Source organism: Triticum urartu, chromosome 4A, assembly GCF_056163025.1.
Source record: "Triticum urartu cultivar PI428250 chromosome 4A, HENAU_Tu73, whole genome shotgun sequence".
NCBI classification, from domain to species: Eukaryota; Viridiplantae; Streptophyta; class Magnoliopsida; order Poales; family Poaceae; genus Triticum; species Triticum urartu.
Window position 1 is genome coordinate 165,431,546 of NC_141876.1, and position 20,318 is coordinate 165,451,863.

General features: G+C 45.2%; 1 protein-coding gene and 1 long non-coding RNA gene across 4 annotated transcripts; one reads left to right on the top strand and one right to left on the bottom strand.

Annotated features, from left to right (window-relative positions):
- Positions 1-7,277: 7,277 nt before the first annotated feature.
- On the bottom strand, positions 7,278-11,446 carry LOC125553763 (uncharacterized). 3 transcript variants are annotated; one of them, XR_015600633.1, is made up of 7 exons: positions 10,939-11,446; positions 10,106-10,181; positions 9,192-10,004; positions 8,998-9,114; positions 8,159-8,368; positions 7,962-8,040; positions 7,278-7,845 (listed from the first exon to the last, which is right to left on the bottom strand). It is a non-coding gene; the product is annotated as an uncharacterized LOC125553763 (long non-coding RNA). The 3 variants fall into 3 exon arrangements; XR_015600632.1 differs by lacking the exon at positions 8,159-8,368; XR_015600631.1 differs by having other exon boundaries at positions 7,962-8,368.
- A 4,895-nt stretch (positions 11,447-16,341) lies between these two features.
- Positions 16,342-17,825, top strand: LOC125553762 (transcription factor JAMYB). Its single transcript, XM_048717479.2, has 2 exons — positions 16,342-16,637; positions 17,056-17,825. Exons 1-2 carry the CDS (start codon positions 16,342-16,344, stop codon positions 17,627-17,629), a joined length of 870 nt encoding a protein of 289 aa, XP_048573436.1. The 3' UTR covers positions 17,630-17,825.
- The last annotated feature ends 2,493 nt before the right edge of the window (positions 17,826-20,318 follow it).

Consider the following 20,318-nt stretch of genomic DNA (forward strand, 5'->3'; position numbering starts at 1 on the left):
GTTGAGTGTTGGGGAGACTATCATTTGAAGCACAAGAGGAAGGAGTTCATTACCTACACACCATTTGTTACTTCTTGGAGAGTGGTGTCTCCTAGATTGGCTAGGTGTCACTTGGGAGCCTCCGACAAGATTGTGGAGTTGAACCAAGGAGTTTGTAAGGGCAAGGAGATCGCCTACTTCGTGAAGATCTACCGCTAGTGAGGCAAGTCCTTCGTGGGCGATGGCCATGGTGGGATAGACAAGGTTGCTTCTTCGTGGACCCTTTGTGGGTGGTTGCTTCTTCGTGTACCCTTCGTGGGTGGAGCCCTTCGTGGACTCGCGCAACCGTTGCCCTTGGGTGGAGCCCTGTGTGGACTCGCGCAACCGTTACCCTTCGTGGGTTGAAGTCTCCATCAACGTGGATGTAGGATAGCACCACCTATCCGAACCACGGGAAAAACATCCGTGTCTCCAATAGCGTTTGAATTCTCCAAACCCTTCCCTTTATATTCTTGCAAGTTGCATGCTTTACTTTCCGCTGCCAATATACTCTTTGCATGCTTGCTTGAATTGTGTGATGATTGCTTGACTTATCCTAAAATAGCTAAAATCTGCCAAGAACTAAAATTGGGAAAAGGTTAAGTTTTTATTTGGTCAAGTAGTCTAATCACCCCCCTCTAGACATACTTTCGATCCTACAAAGTTGGGTCAATTCAATATGATCGTTCTTCTAACCTCATACTCCAAAAAAATTGGGACCATCGGTACACATAACGATATTCTAAGATTCAGAAAACATGATCACGAACAACAATTGAGCTAGTCCTAGAGGCAAGACTAGGAACCCGGTTTTACTGTTTATCATTTCACACATGCTTATGAGTTTTCCGCTAAATCACATATTCTAGGATCATATCAGTTATAGCATATAATTTAAACTCTTAACTACAAAACATGGAAATAAATAATACAATATTACTGCCTCTAGGGCATATTCCAACACAAAACACCACAATTATATATCCGGTCTAGCTAGGATGAACACAATCAACACGACCACACACACACAAAGGACTACGCTGGCTAATAGCAAAGCCATAGAAGACCATCTGTATGCCTAGGCGGATAAAAAAAGAGAGCAACGTTGATCGTCGTCGAGCAGTTGTAGCCACTGAAATTTATGTAAGTGCAAATGGTCCAGACATGATATCAACGTGATCGATCTATTAACCATGCACACACCAAGAAAATAGCCAGCAACGAAGCCATTGATCATAGGGTGAGAGATGATGCCACCACCGAAATCCCACCTTAGAGACAATCCAGCAATCCCACCTCCTGTCTCTAGTGTTTGTCAGTGGTAAGTCTGGGCACCCCAGACAATACACCATGAGTTGTCACTATCCCGTCAAGGTCGCGATTATCACCGCCAAATTGCCACACACCATATTCTCCAAACAGGCTTTCACCCCGCTTTATAAATAAAGCCACAACCAAACAGGTACACGGTTGAACGATACAAGATGGTGAGGTGGCCCTCTTACAAAGTCGGTCCCAGGATAACCGGCACACATAGAACACTACGAAACCAAAAGAAAATACAGGAATATCCGAACACAACACCACACTATGCCCTAGCACACCTAAGCTCCACGACAACACCCTGAGGAGGGAGAACGGCGCCAAGCGTCGCCATTGCTGAGTCCGCAGCGAACAGAGTTTTCACCTGGAACCTTGACACAGAGAGAAGAACCATGACGTCATCTTCAAGAAGACAGCGGCACCCGCAAGCCTCGCCGTCGTCGGCGCCGAGGCGCAGAGCTTTCGCTCGGCAACTCACCCATGCCACCATGAGGTCACCAGGACTAGCACGGCTAGGTCAGGTCCCTAGAACCGAATCAGAGCGCCGTCACTGAGAAGACAGTGAGGACGCCCGAGCCACCCACCTCAACCCGTCATGTCGCCCCACATGACCAAGACAGAAAGTCACCACCGCCACGAGGTTGCCTGCCGGAGAGCCAACTATGTGGACCACCACCCGGGGCCGCCACGCCGACATCAATGTCCAAGCCATCACCAACCACCCGCATCTTGGTGTGCCCACCCTGGTAGGAGGGGTAAAAGGGGTCTCCTTTTACCCCTAGCCCAGCATCAGCCACGAAGTCTGGATCAACACCACCACAGTAGGGGTGTCGACACCTGTGCCTCCAGCTAGTCCGGATGGACTGGGGGGGGGGGGGGGCACAACTCCGCTGCCGCCCACCATACACCATATTCGTAACGCGGTGTCTCAACGAAGGTTCACCACCTCCCGCCACCACGCTCTGCCTCGATGCCTCCGCCTCCCAAAACAAGGCATCGTCGAGACATGAAAATGTCCACCGCATCACGAACCTGCCATCATCCATTGGCCCCCCTAGCGAATGCAACTCCAAAATGATGCTCCAAAGAGAGAAAACGACATCACTGACGTCATTGACTGACTCGAGATCACGCGGACATAGGGTTTCCCGAGAGCAGCAAGCATGTAGGCGAGAACGACATCGAGGCACCTTCAACAAGGTATATGACTATATAAAGTAAAGAATGGTTCTTGATATATATAGTTCCATTCATGAAATTAGGAATACGTAGATTTATATTCTAGAAATAGACTTCCCTCCTGCTTTATAAATAAAGCATCAACCAATGATTGATATTCTCTGTAAGCGTTTAAATTGTTGGTGTAAAAATAAACGTTATGTAGCTACCTTTTTTAAGATCTTATATAGCTAATCATTTTCTGAAACCCGTTAAATGAAACAGTCCAATTGGCACGTGTAAAGAACTACAAATTCTTCCGGTCCAACACAACACATTATAAAAAATATGGAGTATTATTGGTGCAAGTCTGCATCAGGTTAAGAGTAAGTACATGAGTTCCTTTCTGTGCTGCCTGCTACTTGCGATTGAGATTCCAAGGCTACATATTAAAAATCTAACGGACTGTATCACATCACCTTGACATTAACTTGCACATAAGCCTCGTTTGGGAAAAGCTTTTGGTTACATCAAAGAAAGCGGAGGGAAATGCAAACCCTAGCAATCGACCACTTACATGGATGTATGGATGCAACGCCACACGCCTTTAATTCAAGTCGGCGTGCGTGAAACCGACAATACGGTAACTTGCAGTACAGTACTACCTCTGTTCGGATACTAGTGATGCTTTATATAGAGAAGAGTGTGTAGTCAAATTTATCTTTTTATTGGTTTATTAATTTAGTTTGATCTGGCATAATAATATTTATATTTAAGAATGTTGTCATATCTTAGTACGGCTTTCAAAACAAAATTGAATCTAACGATTAAAGTTGCATGCCAAACACTCACATATTTCAAAAATTCTTGAAATTGGTTTCCGCCCCGCTTTAATATAAAGCAAAGATCAATGTACGTAATGTATCGAAACCTTGGAAATCGAGTCACACCCCCCCCCCCCCCCGGCGCGGGCGACCGAGGGGCCCCTACCCCAGCCACTAGTAACCCCTTTCCCTAATTCGTCCCTCCGTCGCCACCGGTGGTCGGTGCAGGGCAAAGCCCGTGCGTGCGACGGCGGCGGCGGAGGTACTACACCCTCCCGCGTGATATAGGGTTGCGTAGGGCACCCTGACTCGAGGGTGTGGTCCTGATCTGGACGAGGCGCCCTGATCTGGACAATGACGGCCGGCCGGCGTTAGGGGTGGCGCTGCCCTTCCCGGCTAGGGTAGAGGGCCCTGGATTAGGGGCGGCAGCCCCTGGGATGGCCTCCCTTTCTGGTGGTGTGGCGGGGCGGGTGGGCCGTCGGGGATCAGATCGGGTGGTTGGCGATTCACTGGCGGCCAACGGCATCGAGCTGCTTCATCCTCCAACCCATGTTGCGTGCACTGCGTCTCACCAGACATGGCCGCGCTGCTAGCCAGTCACCGGATTGGGACGGAGCGGGAGGTGGGGATCCGGATTATCCCTTGTCGGTTCATGTCGTCCGCGACGGCGACGACACCTGTGGTTGCCATTTTTCTTCCTGGAGACGTCCTTCGGCTCCGCTCTACCTTTTCCCCTCACGGTCTCTCGGGTGAAAACCCTAGGGCGGCGATGGCGCTCATAGCGTCTTGTCCTTCTTGAAGGCATCGTCATGAGAGCTATGTGGCGGCAGGCACCGCCTGGGTGCGTGGGCAGTTGCAGATGGTGTGCCCCTCTTGCTCCACGTGGCAGCTATTCCGGGGGAAACCCTAGATCTGGGTCTCCCAGATCGAATGATGACGGAGACTTTGGTGTCGTTCTCCCTCCTGGAGGCATCGTTTTGGAGTAGAGGTTCACTAGATGGACCAACAGGTGGAGCGGTGTTACATCGACCGCATTGAAGACGAAGGGTCTCGATGGCGTGGAGCAATGGAGTCTCAGAGTTGGACGCGGTTTGATGGACGCACGTAGGCTGGTTGCATTGTTTGGTGTCGTAGTGACGTCAACGGCAGATGTGACTGGCAAGATCTATGCAATAGTTCCTCCTGAAGACGGGATGGTGGAAGATGGCGGCGGCGGATTCTAGAGTATGCGCATGCGGTGCACGTTACGGGACGCCTAGACCGGCTGGTCTTAAGGCCACTGAATTAGATAGTGTCTGTTATACGGACAGGGCACATTTTTATACTTGTAGGTGCAGCGACCTTGTTTGCCTACAAGGTGATTTTCGTTTGACGTTGTATTCATTTTATCAGGCTTTGGTGAATAATTAATGAAGATGGATGTGTGCATTATGCTGGTGTAGAGGTTGGGGATAATCCTTCTTTTTGAAAAAAAAAATATCCAAATACTCTCTCTATAAACTAATATAAAAGCATTTAGATCACTAAACGGAGGCAGTACTGTATATCTGTTTATTGATCACTAGTAGACATGCACGTGCGTTGCACGTGTCAACCAATGCACATGAAATTGAAGTGATGATTCATGTGCTAGAAAATTCAAAAAATGGAAGAAAGAACGACCATGGAGAAACTATCAAACAATAATATTCAATTTTAAAGCACACCACCAACTCAAATTGCTTCTTCAAGTTTTGAAGCGAAAGCAAATGTATATAAACCATTTTTCTCACAAATAGTGCAAAGAAATATGGCGAAGTATCACGTGAAAATGACTATTCGGTGAAAATCTGAAAATTTCTATCGTGGACTGTTGGATCAGGAGCGGACGTCATGGATCACAGGTGAGAGTCCTAACAATCCACTTAAACGCACATTAGCAGATAACCCCCCTCTCTATTAATCATGAGGTGCATAGGGCTCGACCCTTCGTGAGATCCTCAGATCGGATTCTTCAATTGTCTTGAGCGCCGCCGATGATGCACTTTCCACCGGCGCGTAACCACTGCCCTCAGCTGGCCGCGACTGGCCCTCCGATCGTCGGGATGGGCCTTCCGCCCACCGCAACTCTCCCTCTGCCAACCGCGCCTCTCGCCATGGCTGCCCTTCCATCGACAGTGATCGATGGGGCCTTCGTCGGCTGCGTGTCGCCCTCCATTGGACTTGGCTCACCCTCTTGTAGCCGGGACTCACCCTTCGGAGTACTTGTCAACGCTGCCCCTCACAATTTTAAACCCTGACGTGCCGCTGCCTCTTCATAGTCATATACAGGTAATCCAGTACATCAAACAGACAAGCATTGTAATTCACTAGATGCTTTTTTGTGTCGTCAATTTACTAGATGCTTACCTAGAATGACTAGTAGGATACACTGATAAGACAGTGTTTTTGTACGCAAATTGGTTGTCACTATCTTCAGCATCATGAGAAAGCTTTGGCTGCTACAAAAGACAGACATTATTTTCATCGTTTTTGTCAAGCATAGGAATTCTTTTTTAGAAAAAAAATCACAAGCTACGCAATAGAAAGCTATAGGTCAACCAGTGTACAGAGCATGTATATTTACTATACGGAACATGGATATTTGGTGATTGTTGTTGTTCCTGGATTGATAAGAACTAATCATGCGATGTTGCATTATAGATGGAGCATGAACCTGAGCATGTCGACAATGGAGGGACCCATGATATGGAAATTCTGCCTCCTCCAATCAATTTGGAAAAGTTTGGTACATGAAAAAAGAGAGCTACAAGTGGCCTATTTTATGTGAGTACCATTATCACGATAATTCCACTCAAATCTCTCTAATAATATTGACTTATATGACTACTAGGTGTTTGTAGGTATGGCATTCGAGACTATGGAAGATGTCGAGAAATTTTACAAGGCATATGCACACAATGTTGGCTTTTCAATCAGAATTGAACAAAAAAGGGTTGTAGATAATGTGATGGTCTGAGGCGATTTCTTTGTGGCAAAGTTGGTTTCCGAACAAATGAGGAGGAACACAAAAAGGACTTGAAGGGAGAGAAGCAAAGAAAACATGCAAGAAAGTTAACTAGATGTGCTTGTGAGGCCATGCATGATAACTGTCAAGCATATGCAAGATGCAAATATTGTCTTTGGATACTTTCTTTTGTTTACCTTTAGAGAAATTCAATTTTTCCTTCTAGCGAGACACAAATAGTTATTTATCTTGTGAAAGATTTGTAAGTTTTCACTGGTTTATGCACAATGTCTGCTCTGAATTGTATCTTTTGTACTATGATCAATATTTTGTCTTGTTGTTGTTAAGGTTGAGCACACAAGAATATCCTCGGATTTTGGTTCATCTCAGTATGTACTTGGGATTTTGGTTCATATCCAATGCGTATGTTGGTGCAGAACAACAACTTCATGTGTCGGATAAATTTTAAGAATGAATATTATAGTTCTTCCGGGAGCTGTACTGCTGTTATTTCTACTCCTTCCGTTCCAAAATAGATGACTCAACTTTGTACTAACTTTAGTACAAAGTTAATACAAAGTTGGGTCATCTATTTTGGAACGGAGGGAGTAGATGTGAATATCATAGTTCTTCTGAGAGATGTCTAGTTAGTCTTCTGAGAGGAATAACTTGAAGTTGTTGCCAATTTTGTAGCCTGGGCATGCCTTGAATAACGTCTTTGTTAAAGGAAGCTCATTCCACAACTAGCACAACAATACTAGCTGCTAGTAGGTCCTTTGCAGACTGAAATCCACCCGAACAAATCTTTCAATTATTATAGATTGAATGACTGAGAACCTGACCTTTTTTCTTCCCGTTTCAATTATCTTCAACTGAATTCATATTAAGGGCCAGTATGAATGGATTGCCCAAGATAACTCACATTGAGTGACTAGAAAAGGGCTCAGAAAAGATACTGCTGGAACAGAACTTCGCTTTTCTGTTTTGTCAATCACTGATTTAAAATAGCCCAGCTCAGGAAATTTATTCAACTAAATTCATACATCCAAAGATTACAGATTGCATGCCAATGCAACTTCAGAATTTGGACTACATAAGCAAGCTTACAGGCTTCACCAAAAAATACAACATTCAGATACAACTTCTGAATTAATACTAAGAAGCAAGCATTGGGCTGTAGAATCAGACAACAGGAGCAAGCCACTGCATAATAAGTTTTGGGTCTATGTCACCGCCGCTTGAGGGCATCACGACGGCCATCAAGCCACCGTTGTGCGGGAAGCCTCGCGGCGACCGAGTCGCCGTAGCATGAGGGGCAGCTGCGCGACCGTAGCGTCACCCGAGGCGTCGAGCACCGTCGTGTGCGGGCGGAGCTCCGGCCGCTGAGTCATCTGTGTGTGAGGCAGCGCCCTGACCACCAGTCGCCGTCGCCCGAAGCGTCGACGCACCGTCGCAGATGCGGGAGGGGTAGCCACCCGGCCATCGAGCCGCCCTCGCCTGGAGAGAGCGCCGCATCGTCGAGTCGCCATGGTGCGGCTAGGTTATGGAGGCGGTCAATTTTCTCATATGGGGTAACTAAATCCCGGAGTAGTTGAATAGAGAGAGGGGGTTATTTGCTAATGTGCGATTAAGTGGATTGTTAGGAATCCCACCTGTAATCCATGACGTCCCCTCCTGATCCAACAGTCCACGATAGAAATTTTCAGATTTTCACCGAATAGTCATTTTCACCTGATACTTCGCCAAGAAGTATATCATAAAAAGTGTTGTAAGGGGCATACAATTTTTTTAATCATGAAAGGAACTGACAACAAATCAAAATATGTGACGATGTTTTGCACAACCCTACTCTCATTTTAAGCTTGTGGAGCTACAACAGATGTCAGTTAAAAGCATTTTTCGGAAGTTCCAACTCCCGTTTCTCTGGCCCCATGAATACTTGCGCCAACCTTCGGCCAAGTCATGCAGCCTGCACCATTGACTATCTATCCTCCTCGGTCTTCTCCAATACCAAGGGTAGCTATCATCACCACAAAAAGATCCCCCCAAAAATGAATATCTGGGTGGTGTAAAATGAAAATTGAGGTATTAGGCATCGCTAGCAGGTCATTACAGAGTGTAGTGTGAGTTTAGATAGGTATACATTTATATTTGTTGGTGAAGAAAATTCGTAATGGAGGAATTTTTTAACCCAATAAGTAACCTATATAAAAAACTGAGGATCGCTCTACTTCTTCAGTTTGCACGTTCTCTCTAAAATACAGTCGAAACAGAATTCTAAAAAGTTCAGTAATGTTAAAAATGACATGACCAGGAGTGGCATCTAAGAGAATCAAGATACCTACACACATTTTTTCTGTATTTCCTAATTAATAATAAATCACACTGCCTATTGAAAACAACTGAATTCAATATATTTTTTTCTCTGTCCAACCACATTAGCAACTTGACATGAGCATTCTATCAAAACTATTAAATTGAATACATATTTTATAACTGCTGAAAATAAGGTATAGCAATATATTTCTGTATTCCTTGAAAATAAGGTGTAGCAACATACTTTTGTATTGCGTAATGAAAAAAATCGCATAGCTTGTTGATTCAAATATATCACATACATCATGTTTCTATGAAATGCTAATCAATTCATACTAAAAGAATAAAGTAGGCAAGCATGTGTCTACTCACCTCGATATCAGTTTCATCCCGATGTAGTTAAGCATCAGCCTCCTAGCACCTCCCAGTTTAGTATTGGGCACCTCAAGAAAGTTGCAGTTTGCTTCAAAAGTAATCTCATGCACTCAACTGAAAGGAAGATTCTGGTCGTTCAAATATTAAGATTTCAAGGCCTGAACTGAAGATAACTGTCAACTACACCAGACCTGGCCACTGCCGCTACGTCCCCGATCCACCGCCCTCCATCCAGGTTGATCCATGCATAGGAGACAACACCACTTAACGGTACAGTTTTCTGTGTGTTTTCACCTCGAACTGAATGACTGACAGTCAAAGTTACAACAGAGGTACATTTTCAATATGAAAAGACGTGTGCTTTTTGAAGATTTGAGTCTTACAAACCGCACACAAATCATGGAAAAATTATAGTGTGGTAGGATACAACAACCATACATATTTTAAGGAAGTTCACGGTCATACTGTGAATAGGCTACCTTGCTAGTTGCAATACCCTCTTCCTTATCTTATTTATACTATTACATAGCAAAACTATGTATTCCTCCTTTCTAGCATAATCAAATTAAATAAAAAAGAGAAAGCTTCACTTAATATATTGAAAATGAAAATGATGGATAGGTCCCATGTAGCGAAGGAGGTGAACATACCAAAACAAAACGTACCCTTTAATAGTAAAGATTTGAAGTAAATTCATCAAGGTACCGCCCAAAGTTCGTCAATGAGAATTATATAGTGAATCATTGAGACAAAAGAATTTATCGATATGAAATTATGACACAAAGTATGGGATCAAACTGGAGCTCCTCTTTCCTTCCTCTAGTGCATCTACCCCCTAATTGTTTTTCATTTCTGGTGGCATTTCCAAATGGTTTGGCAGTGCTGAATTTTTCATTGAAGTTTTCATACTGTTTCTCATCCAAGACATGATGGGTATATGAATTTCTCATATGTGTTACTTCTATGTGTCTTTTAGTATCTTCCTCATTTTTATTTTCTTCTACCTGTGTGCAAATTAACAAGAAAAATTAGAAGGCATGACAGTACACAAGTTTGATATTTTTTGTGAAAAGATACAAAAAATAAGAATAGGTGGAGTACTTACGTATCAACACCATTGCTGATACAGTAATATCATTCCCTCTGGTTCCTTCACTATCACATCCGTCCATTTTCATGACCTGCTGAATTCCAACACATTTAGGAGCAGTGGCGGAGGACGGAGGAAAATCAAGGTGGGGCTGACTCTAAACTGGGGCTGACTCTAAACTCCAGAGCACAAAAGAAATGGTTTGATGCAAAGCAAAAACAAAGTATTTGACACCTTGACCAGTACTATCAATAGACCACTACTATGAATGATCTTCAGTTGACAGAAATTCAGAAAGTTATATTGCATCGCTATAGATTCAGAAAAAACGAATTAACAACTATGGTGACCCCTGCCCTTTTGCGTTTGCTGACCCCTGCCTCTCCCCTTCATGTCCAACTTCTGGTTAGCAGCTAGGCTAATGCCGAACTTAGCCACCGCCCGGACTTCGGTGACGATGTGAAGCTGTTGTCGTCTTGCTCTGCCAGAGGCTGCTGTCCTTCCCGCAGAAGACGGGAGTTTCTCAGGCAAAGTATGTGAAGCTCAGATTCACATGCTCAAAACCAATCTCTCAAACATGAACTATAATAATATGGTGCATGAAACCAAGAATGCATACACTTCTGGGTTCTGAGGATTTTATCAGGATAGTATACACACTTCAAACATAAATACTTATTATAATGTGGCATTATCTCCCAGCTCATCAATTTTGAAGGAGAAAAATAACCCACTGTCACATAGGATATCTAATTTTGTTAGCAGACATGAAGTAATTTGATCCACATATACTCTATGTTGCAGAAGAAAGCGAGTCAAGAAGCACATGCGAGGGATGCGATACTTACATCACATGTGAGGCAGGGAGCACGTGTGAGGGGTGAAATACTTTCACTTCTTGGCACAGAGTGCTGGTCGTTTGCAGCAGATTTAGACGAAGTACTCAGTGATCTTCCCCGTAGAACGGCCAGCAGGGAGGAGACCAGTGCAGATCTCAAACCGGCAGGGAGCAGACCGCCGCGCCGCGGTCTCGTTCGCCGGCAGCCACCCTGCATGCACCCACTTCGTGCTTAGGGAGCATACCGGTGCGATCGGAAAAGCGAGGGATGCAGGCGCCATAGCGCCACGGGATCGCTCGCCGGCGGCCGCCCTACATGCACCCACTTCGTGCTTAGGCAGCAGACCGGTGTGATCGGAGAGGCGAGGGATGCAGGCGCCGCAGCGCCATGGGATCGCTCGCGGCCTCATTCGCCGGCAGACCGGTGCGGCCCGAGAGGCGAGGGGGAGCGGGCGCCGCCGCGCTGTGGGAGACTTGTGCGGCTGGAAAGGTTAGCGCTAATTTCGGGATTAAATTAGATGGAGGTTAGCGCTAATGTTGGCAACATGGGTGAGGTGGACCTTTCGTTCGTTTCTGGCAGAGTTTTCGTCCGCGCTAAGAAATTGCTAAACGCACCTTCGGCTGAGGTTAGTTTTGTCTTTACGGTCAGATTTAATTAAGTGATCTTTATAGTGAGGCTGTTATTGATTCATGTTGTTCGATGAATATATTTTCTTGTTTAATAGTAGAGAAGTAGAGATAGTAGTAAAGAAGAGCGTACGTCCTTTCATTTTGGTTCGATGGTTCAGATCATCGCGCTTGTCGAAGCGCGTTTTTCAGAATTCAGATCCAGCAAAGTCCGATCCACCTGCGGTGCGCAAGGAAAGCAAGCAAAAACGGTGTGACACCAATTGATTTCCCCTTACCACGAACGCCCACTCCTCATGGCTATCACCGTTGGTGGTTGATGATCATGTCACCAATGATACATCAGTCGACATTGGCAGATGATAAGCCCAGCTTGCCAGTGACGTGTCATTGCTAATCTTCATATATGGCACCCCTCGACCCTAGCTTTTGCTCGCTCGTGGTGTGTTGTCCATTCACAATGCCTATTTGGGAAAAGCCATCTTTATCACTTTGCCTCCACAAAAAATGGAGGATAAACGACTTTAGACGGTGGTAGCTTGTAGGCATAGATTTTTCTATGAGAGCCACGGGAAGGAATATTACGGAAGTGATGTGCACCACTGCTCTATCTCACATTGTTCACATGGGTTTGTTTGCAATGGGAGAAGGCATTGCCATTACTAGTGATTGCGATGTGTTTAATACATGAAAAAAGAGATGGGCACATCAATGGGATAGCTAGGGGGGATGTAACGCTGGATAAGATGTTTTTTTCCTATTGAATCATAGCGAGGAAGGTCGTCGGAGCCATCAAATCTCGAACTCAATGATCCCCAAATCGACCACGATGGAGTACACAATATTCTACGTCGATCACACCCTTGGACGAGATGTCTAAGAGCTCTTCTTGGGCCATTTCTATCCGTCTAGTCTAACATTTTTCCACCTACAAATTCTTGGTCAAGTTTTTTTCCACATAAGATGAACACTTTTTTAGGGGACATTTTTCTTAATTTGCTCAGATGCTACTGACAGTAGATGGTCCACATTAATTTGTATATCTAGACAATTTCCATTCTTTTAGGTAAATCCTGAGCCTTTGCAATGGCGTAGAAAACAACATATGCATTACTGTGGTGGACACAACCATTTTTTTGTTAATTACTCCATCCGTTTCATAATGTAATGCATATAGATTTTCTGAAAAGTCAAACCTCACAAACTGTGATCAAATTTGTAGAACAAATATTTTACATCTAGAGTGCCAAACACATATCACTAGATTCATCATAAGATGTAGTTTCATATTTTATATATTTAATATTGTACACATAAATAATTTTCTCTATAAACTCGGCCAAAATTTGTAAAGTTTGACTTTCAAAAAAATTATACGCACTACATTATGAAACGGAGGGTGTAGTAAGCAAACTACAAAAAAGTGTAACTACGACTAAACCATTACAAGACATGAAATAAATTACTCGACTTATTTTTTTACAGCAATGCTTTCAAGAAGGAATAGTCATCCTTGCACCGCCGTCCCCACGTCCGGCCAAAGACGGTCAAAATAAGGATTTTCACCCTGATTGTGGTAACCAACCATCAAAGGTCAGCACAGCAACAAGGAGGCAACATCTTTAACAAGGTAAGGATGCAAGTTCGTCGCTGTTAGCCAACCAATTAACTGTAGAACAAGAGTTTTCACCCCGAACATGAAGGGGGGGTCCGAAATTATCATCTTCAAGTCGAGTCTTCCAAAGTCACATCAGCCTGTCCACCAGTCTAGGCTAGAAAGGCACTAGCAAAAAGGTAAGACATCATCTCGCCATATACCATCACCCCCGTCGTTGGGGGGGGGGGGTCATGCATGACGTGGTGTGGATCTGACTATGGTCACCCCACACTTCCACAAAACGACATGTACATTCGCCGTGACCCAGGGGTCATTGCCCCAGCGTCCTTCGTGCGAGCCGCCATTGCAGTATTGCCCGCCACCCGACCTTATGCTCACAACCTTCCAAGGGCACCACCCCGACATCCACGACTCAAAGCCTTCTCACACCATCGCATTTCATCAACCCCCACATGTTGTCCCAATTCAGCCACCGTTGACAGATCTAGATAAGTAGGCACAATGATTGTCATTGGCGGAAGCAACCCTCCTAACGGTCGTAGGTGGAAGCTTGGTGGGTGTTAGCGTACAGAGGGATGAGATTGCCAATCTTGTTAACTGGATCGGAATGTTTCCTTTTTCCCATTAGTAACCTTTCTTTTGCCAGAAAAACTTTCCTTCCATTCATCAACTATCATGGCAGTATAAAGAACATCAGAAGTAACCGAAATAACATCTGATTTCTAGACCACCTAGAGACGACTACAATCACTTGAGCGAGCCGAAGGCACCCCATCGTCATTGCAGCCGGGTAAACCTTGTTATAGTAGACAGTTGGGAAGTCGTTGTGCTAAGGCCCTACAGGACCAGTGCACTAGAACAACCACAACTGTCGCCGATGAAGAGAAGTGTATTTTAGAAGAATGTAATATGTAGACACACGAACACAGATGAACGGAGACTCGATCCACAGAGATCCATCTAAAACCAGCACTGACTTAATCCCACGAGGTGCGCCGGGGGCACACCTCTCATGCCCTCCAACGACGCTATACACACCGCCGGAATGAGGAATAGGTGGGGAAGACTTTATTCCATCTTCATATAGCCGATGTTGCATCGCCTTTCTGAGCAGAATGCAAACCCTAAACGACCTAAAAAAACTAAAAACAAGGCAGGAGCCCTCCCATTGGCAAGTGACAGGGTCTAGTGCGCCTCATTGCCCAAGGTCACAGGATATGAGGCAGATCAATGACGGCGCCGACTGAAGGCAAAAAGCTCTCATCACCTTTCTTGGGGTGGAGAAAATATAGAGATACTCTAGAACACATGTCTAACACGGTTGTTTTGAAAAGATTTAGGCTATTGTCGACTTGCACATCCGTCCATTGGTCATCATGGACGACCAACATACTTTTTGGAAAAGAAAAAATCAAGCACAATTTTAATTAATGGAATTTAGTCTTAATTGGGAAAATTAAATATGCCTTTTTTGATGAAAAATTAAATATGACTTACTATTGATGGTCTTTTTTGCGGAAAATATTAATGCTACTTTTTTCCCGGGAATATTAAGGGTACTTTGATGGCTCACATGGTCAGAGTTGATGGTGCCACCTTTTTTTTGGCAATTGATAGTGCCATCCTGATATTTGGGTTGTATAGGTTGCTGACATGAATTGTGTTCGAAAATAGCTTGTACACAGGTCACATGCATCCGTGCCGAAGGAACTAATCCTTCTGCAATTTATTTATTTTTGCCGAAAACAGCAAAGAGTACTTGCGATGCTAATCTTGAGGCAGCTCGTGCAGGAACATGCGTGCGTGTTGCCCTTAATATGCAAAGAAACGTGTGCACGTAAAACAAGTGTCCATATGAATACGAGAGGTTATACTTTGTTCATCGTTTTTGTTCTAAAAATATAATATAGACACCAACACTCATAAACACGCACATATACTCATCTTTACGAAGCACGCACACACCTACTACCCTATGAGCATCTTCAAAAGACTGAACCGGCGTGTTTTGAAATTGATGAAGTCACCAGAAATGTCTCGCTATCTACGAAATATCCCACCTTTATAAGACACCAAAACATTAAACCTAAAATTTGAATATTGTTTGCTATTTAAAATATATCTATATGGTAAGAAATGCTTATCTACCATGCACCGTTTATACATGCTTTGATCTACCGTTAAATATGTTGGAGATTTATGCACCTATTTTTGATGATACACAACGAAACATTACTATGCACTTTGAAACCTAATTGGATTTGATAAAATTTAGCGATACATAATTTCTTAATGTTACACACTGATATACTAAACCCCAATTTGAACTAAATCCATGTCAAGTATTTTCAAACAGAGGTAGTAGTGCACTATGAAACAAGAATAGAAAAACAGACATTATGTGATAGCCGGAAACAAGACAAATAACGATAAAAGAGCAAGTCTTGTGACGACAGATGGTGGATCGATGCACGGTATACACGGTGCATAAATGACTCACACTACGTACGGTTTCTTAATTTAGCAAACTACAAATCCATCTTTCGGAATATAGAAAGTTATAATAACATCATATTTATAATAATCCTTAAGTAGTAACCATGTTTTTCTTAAAGGAGGAATGCCCCCGGCCTTTTAGTAGTAACCATTTATTCCAGGTAAAACAACCATAAGACATACTAACTTTGCAATGAACAACAAATTAAATTTGCAATGAATATCGAATTGTGCATACACTTTCCAAAAAGTTTGAGCAGTGCATCGTATCATTTCTTCCTGAATAAAGTACTATGCGTCATTTACGATATTTCTTGGTCGAAAATCATGTTATGTTGATACAAAGCACAAAATATTTTGCGCAGATAAAAGGCAGGTTCGTGGCAGAGCCGTAGAAGACGGCAATGTACGTAACTGCCGTATGGCGAGTGTTACAGAAGATCCTGCTGTGTAGGCGAGTGTGTGTGAGCCTGAGCCAGTGATCCCTCCCCCGGGTTTTCTCCTTTTTTACATTCTCTTCTCCACTTTCCCTTTTGCCTTCTCAAAACCCTATAAATGGCGTCCCAGTCTCTCTCTCTCTCCCCCCGAATCCCACCTAGCTCATCCGCGCTTCTCTCTCTCTCTCTCTCTCTCTCTACATCTACCTTGGATCCTCCACTAGCTACGTCGTCCATGGATGTGGTGCTGCAGAGTCGTAGCAGCAACAGCATGGCGGCGGAGCCGGAGGAGGAGGCGGAGCTCCGGCGAGGGCCGTGGACGGTGGACGAGGACCTTACGCTGATCAACTACATCGCGGACCACGGCGAGGGCCATTGGAACGCGCTGGCGCGGGCCGCCGGCCTGAGGCGCACGGGGAAGAGCTGCCGGCTGCGGTGGCTGAACTACCTCCGCCCCGACGTGAAGCGCGGCAACTTCACCGCCGACGAGCAGCTCCTCATCCTCGACCTCCACTCTCGCTGGGGCAACCGGTAATTAATCAGCCCTTCCCCTTAATCACCTTCCGTTAATCTTCGCACCATCGCGCTGCAAATCGCGTGGCGACACGCGTGAACGTACTGTGCATGCTAGCCGGGCGATGAGCTGGAAAGTTTGAGGGGCCGATTTGGCCGGTGATGGGAGATCGATTAGACTCGTGTGAACACGTCCATGTCACGCCCACTAGCTTGATCAACTCCCTGACGTACCTGGACGTGGACGCGCATCCCCGGCCCGGCTCTTCACCCACTCCCCGGCTGGGCCGCGTCACCGAATGATGGGTGCATGGTACTGACGGCGCTGTACTAGTTTGGGATTCGCACGCCTTCTTCCTTGTCGACCTCATCGTCGTCGTCGTCTGTAATCTAATCTCCATGGGTACTTAATTACTTTTGGGATTAATGGCTGCAGATGGTCGAAGATCGCGCAGCACCTCCCGGGTCGGACGGACAACGAGATCAAGAACTACTGGAGGACCAGGGTGCAGAAGCACGCGAAGCAGCTCAACTGCGACGTCGGCAGCGCCACCTTCAAGGATGCCATGAGGTACCTCTGGATGCCTCGCCTCGTCGAGCGCATCCACGCCGCCGCCGGCGATCCCACAATCGGCGACACCTCGTGCGCGTCAGGAGTCACGTCGATGGCTACCACCGCCGCCACGGCCACCACATATCCCGAGAACAACTCTCCCGCCAGCGCGGTCACCACCAGCAGGTCGGCATCGTCGGGTTCCTTCACGTCGGAGCTCTGCGGCGAGGAGAAGAACCTGCATGTCCATGGCAGCGGCGAGAAGACAACGAGCGGAGGGGACTGGATGCAGGAAGCGGACCAAGAGTTCTGGGCCATGCATATGCAGATCCAGCCTGAGGACGGTGGCCTTTTCCACGTCGACCACGAGCTTAGCGGATGGGTGCAGGGCTTCTCCGACGTCGGCGTTTCGGCTGACAATCTCTGGAGCCTCGAGGACATATGGAAGATGCAATGAGTTTTCTAGTTATCGAGGAGCGATTTTTATACTTATACATGTGTATCATACAACTAATAGATCATATACATCGGAGTGAGGATGGCGGCAAACTTAATTAGCTAATTAAGTACTAATATTTTGTAGAGCTAACTTTAAAAAGTGTAAGGCACTTGAATTTCTTCGTTGGATCTTGTTTTACCTTTTGTGCCTTTTTCCACCCATGAAGGGTTGTTTTTCCTTGTGTGGCTCAATGGCCGAAAGGAGAGATGATGACAATGTTATATAGTTGATGCATATCTACGAAGAAGTGCACAATTGATGATTGGTTTTGGTGCCAAAACTGGCAACATGTATGCATCTTTTATCCTTGCATATTTTATTATTCTACCAAGTATAGTTTGCTATGACAAGTTGCGTCTCAACTCTAAACGCATTTGACATTTCCACGGCATGGCCTATGCTCTACCCACTAGCTAGTCCCGGATGGAGCCTGCGCGGGTTGTGCGTTTAATCAGTTGCGCATTCCACTAAATTTATCCAGCACATGTGGAAGGAATGAAGCATATATCCTTAACCGTAAGTGAATGCTACGCTCTTTTGCTTTCTCCTTTTTTTTCGATTTATTATCATCAACCATGGCAGTACAATCAACATCAGAAATAATAAATATTAAATCTAGATCTGTAGACCATGTAGTGATGGCTACAAGTACTGAAGCGAGGCAAAAGCATGCCACCGTCATCACCTTCTTTGCCGGAGTAGGACAAGACTGATTGTAGTACGCAGCCGAGAAGTCGTCGTGTTAATGTCTTATAGGACTAGTGCACCCTAACTACAACTGCCGAATGACCACATATTGCTACACTGTACAAAGAAAAGATGGCACAATGGGTGTAATTAATATTTGTTCTAAAATGAAAAAGAACATGGGTTGCACTAACTTGTCACGATCAACAAATGTGGAACGAACAAAGCTTGCTTTGGGTTTGGCTGGCGCAGCAATCTAGCTGTAGATGTAGCAGTTTTTGATGCTTGCATCGTCTTTTCTTTCATTTTTTTTAAAAATACGATTATTCCAGTGATGCGTAGCGTACGGGCTGCAGCCGGCGAAGTCCACGATCCGGCTTCATAGTACCTTTTGAGGATCGGCTTCATAGTACCTGACTAACTGTGCCATACGGTGGCACGGTGCGGAGAAGGGAAAATGATAATTCAAAGTACGTGTTGCAGAAAAGTATTTTGCAGTGCAAGTGCAACATCAAGTGGTGTGAATTCTTTTCTTTAGTACCACCAGCGAGCTGGCGCCGGAGCTAGCTCATGCATGCACCGGCAGCCGGCGGCCGTAGCGGCAGGCCCCACCGTTCGTACAACGGAAGGCGGCACGTGCTCAAATGATCTCATCCACAGAGGCCGGAGGCCGCGAAACTCAGCACAAGTGCCACGTCCTCCGGAAAAGGCGCCCCATCAGGGGGCTGCATGGCATGCATACGCTGGGCCCACGCCGCGGTCAACGGTCAGACAGCCGACGATTTGCTAGACCGGCTCGCGGGGGTAGTACGTCAACCATCGTAACAAGGCCTGCTCACTGCTGGTCACACACGTAAATCGATCGATCGCTATGTTTTCTTACCCGCCAAAAAAAAAGGATCGCTATGCTTTTCTGTTTTTTTAGTTGAATCGATCGGTATGTTGATGCCGCCTGCTTCACGATGTGTGTGTACATTTGTCACCGTCGTGGACGTCGGCGACAGTGATATCGTCGTTGTCGCTACCGTCGTCGATCGTACGTACGCCCAGGGAAGGGACGACCGGTCGTCCGATCTAGCTGGCTGACCGTTCACGTCGGTGCAACTTTCCCGTCCTTTTTTTTTTGAACTTAACTTTCCCGTCCTGGGGTTTCGAGAAACATTTGCTCGACCGTTTGCGAGAATTTTCAACCGTGATTTAGTCGCTTGCACAAAATCATTTATAATTAAAATGTACCATAATATCTCGGTCTGGGAGCTCTTCAGAACGACCGATTTCTCCTGGCCCAACCAGGCAGCCCAAAACCCAAAAACGGTCAGACCGATTTCAACTGGCCCAACCGTCATTTAGTCGCTTGCACAAAATCATTTGTAATTAAGTAGCAAAAATATCCGTGCGATGCAATAGGAAAAAACACATGTCCCTAAACATGATACAAGACTCTGAGAGCATGTGCAATGGTGCTATTTTAGGAGTGTCATGTAGGATAAATGATGAGGTGGAGGAAAGAGAACTAATAAGAAAAAACTTGTCTTCTCTTATTTAAGATAAGATAAGACAAGAGATGATCTCTTAGCACAATTTGTCTCATCATGTTTTAAGGAATTACTAGTTATTGAAGATAAGGCTAAGATATAACCCATTGTAAACATACTTTTTTTGTCATCTCTAAATTACATGCAAGACTTAAGATAAGACTGTCTTATCAACCATTGTACATGCCCTCATATGTCTATAGCCTCTACGTCAACACGGCGCCTCACTGTGTTGGTGTCACCGCTTATCCCCATCCCGTCCTCACAAGAGGCGAGACTAAGAGTTGTATTCACGGGTACCAGCTTGTGGAACAAGGAGGACTTCAACTTGGCAGCGTCGATGACAAGTACTAACTTGTCAACGCATATTGTGGGTTGATCATCTTCGGTAAGGTACAAGTATCAGTTTGTATGACCCAAATTAC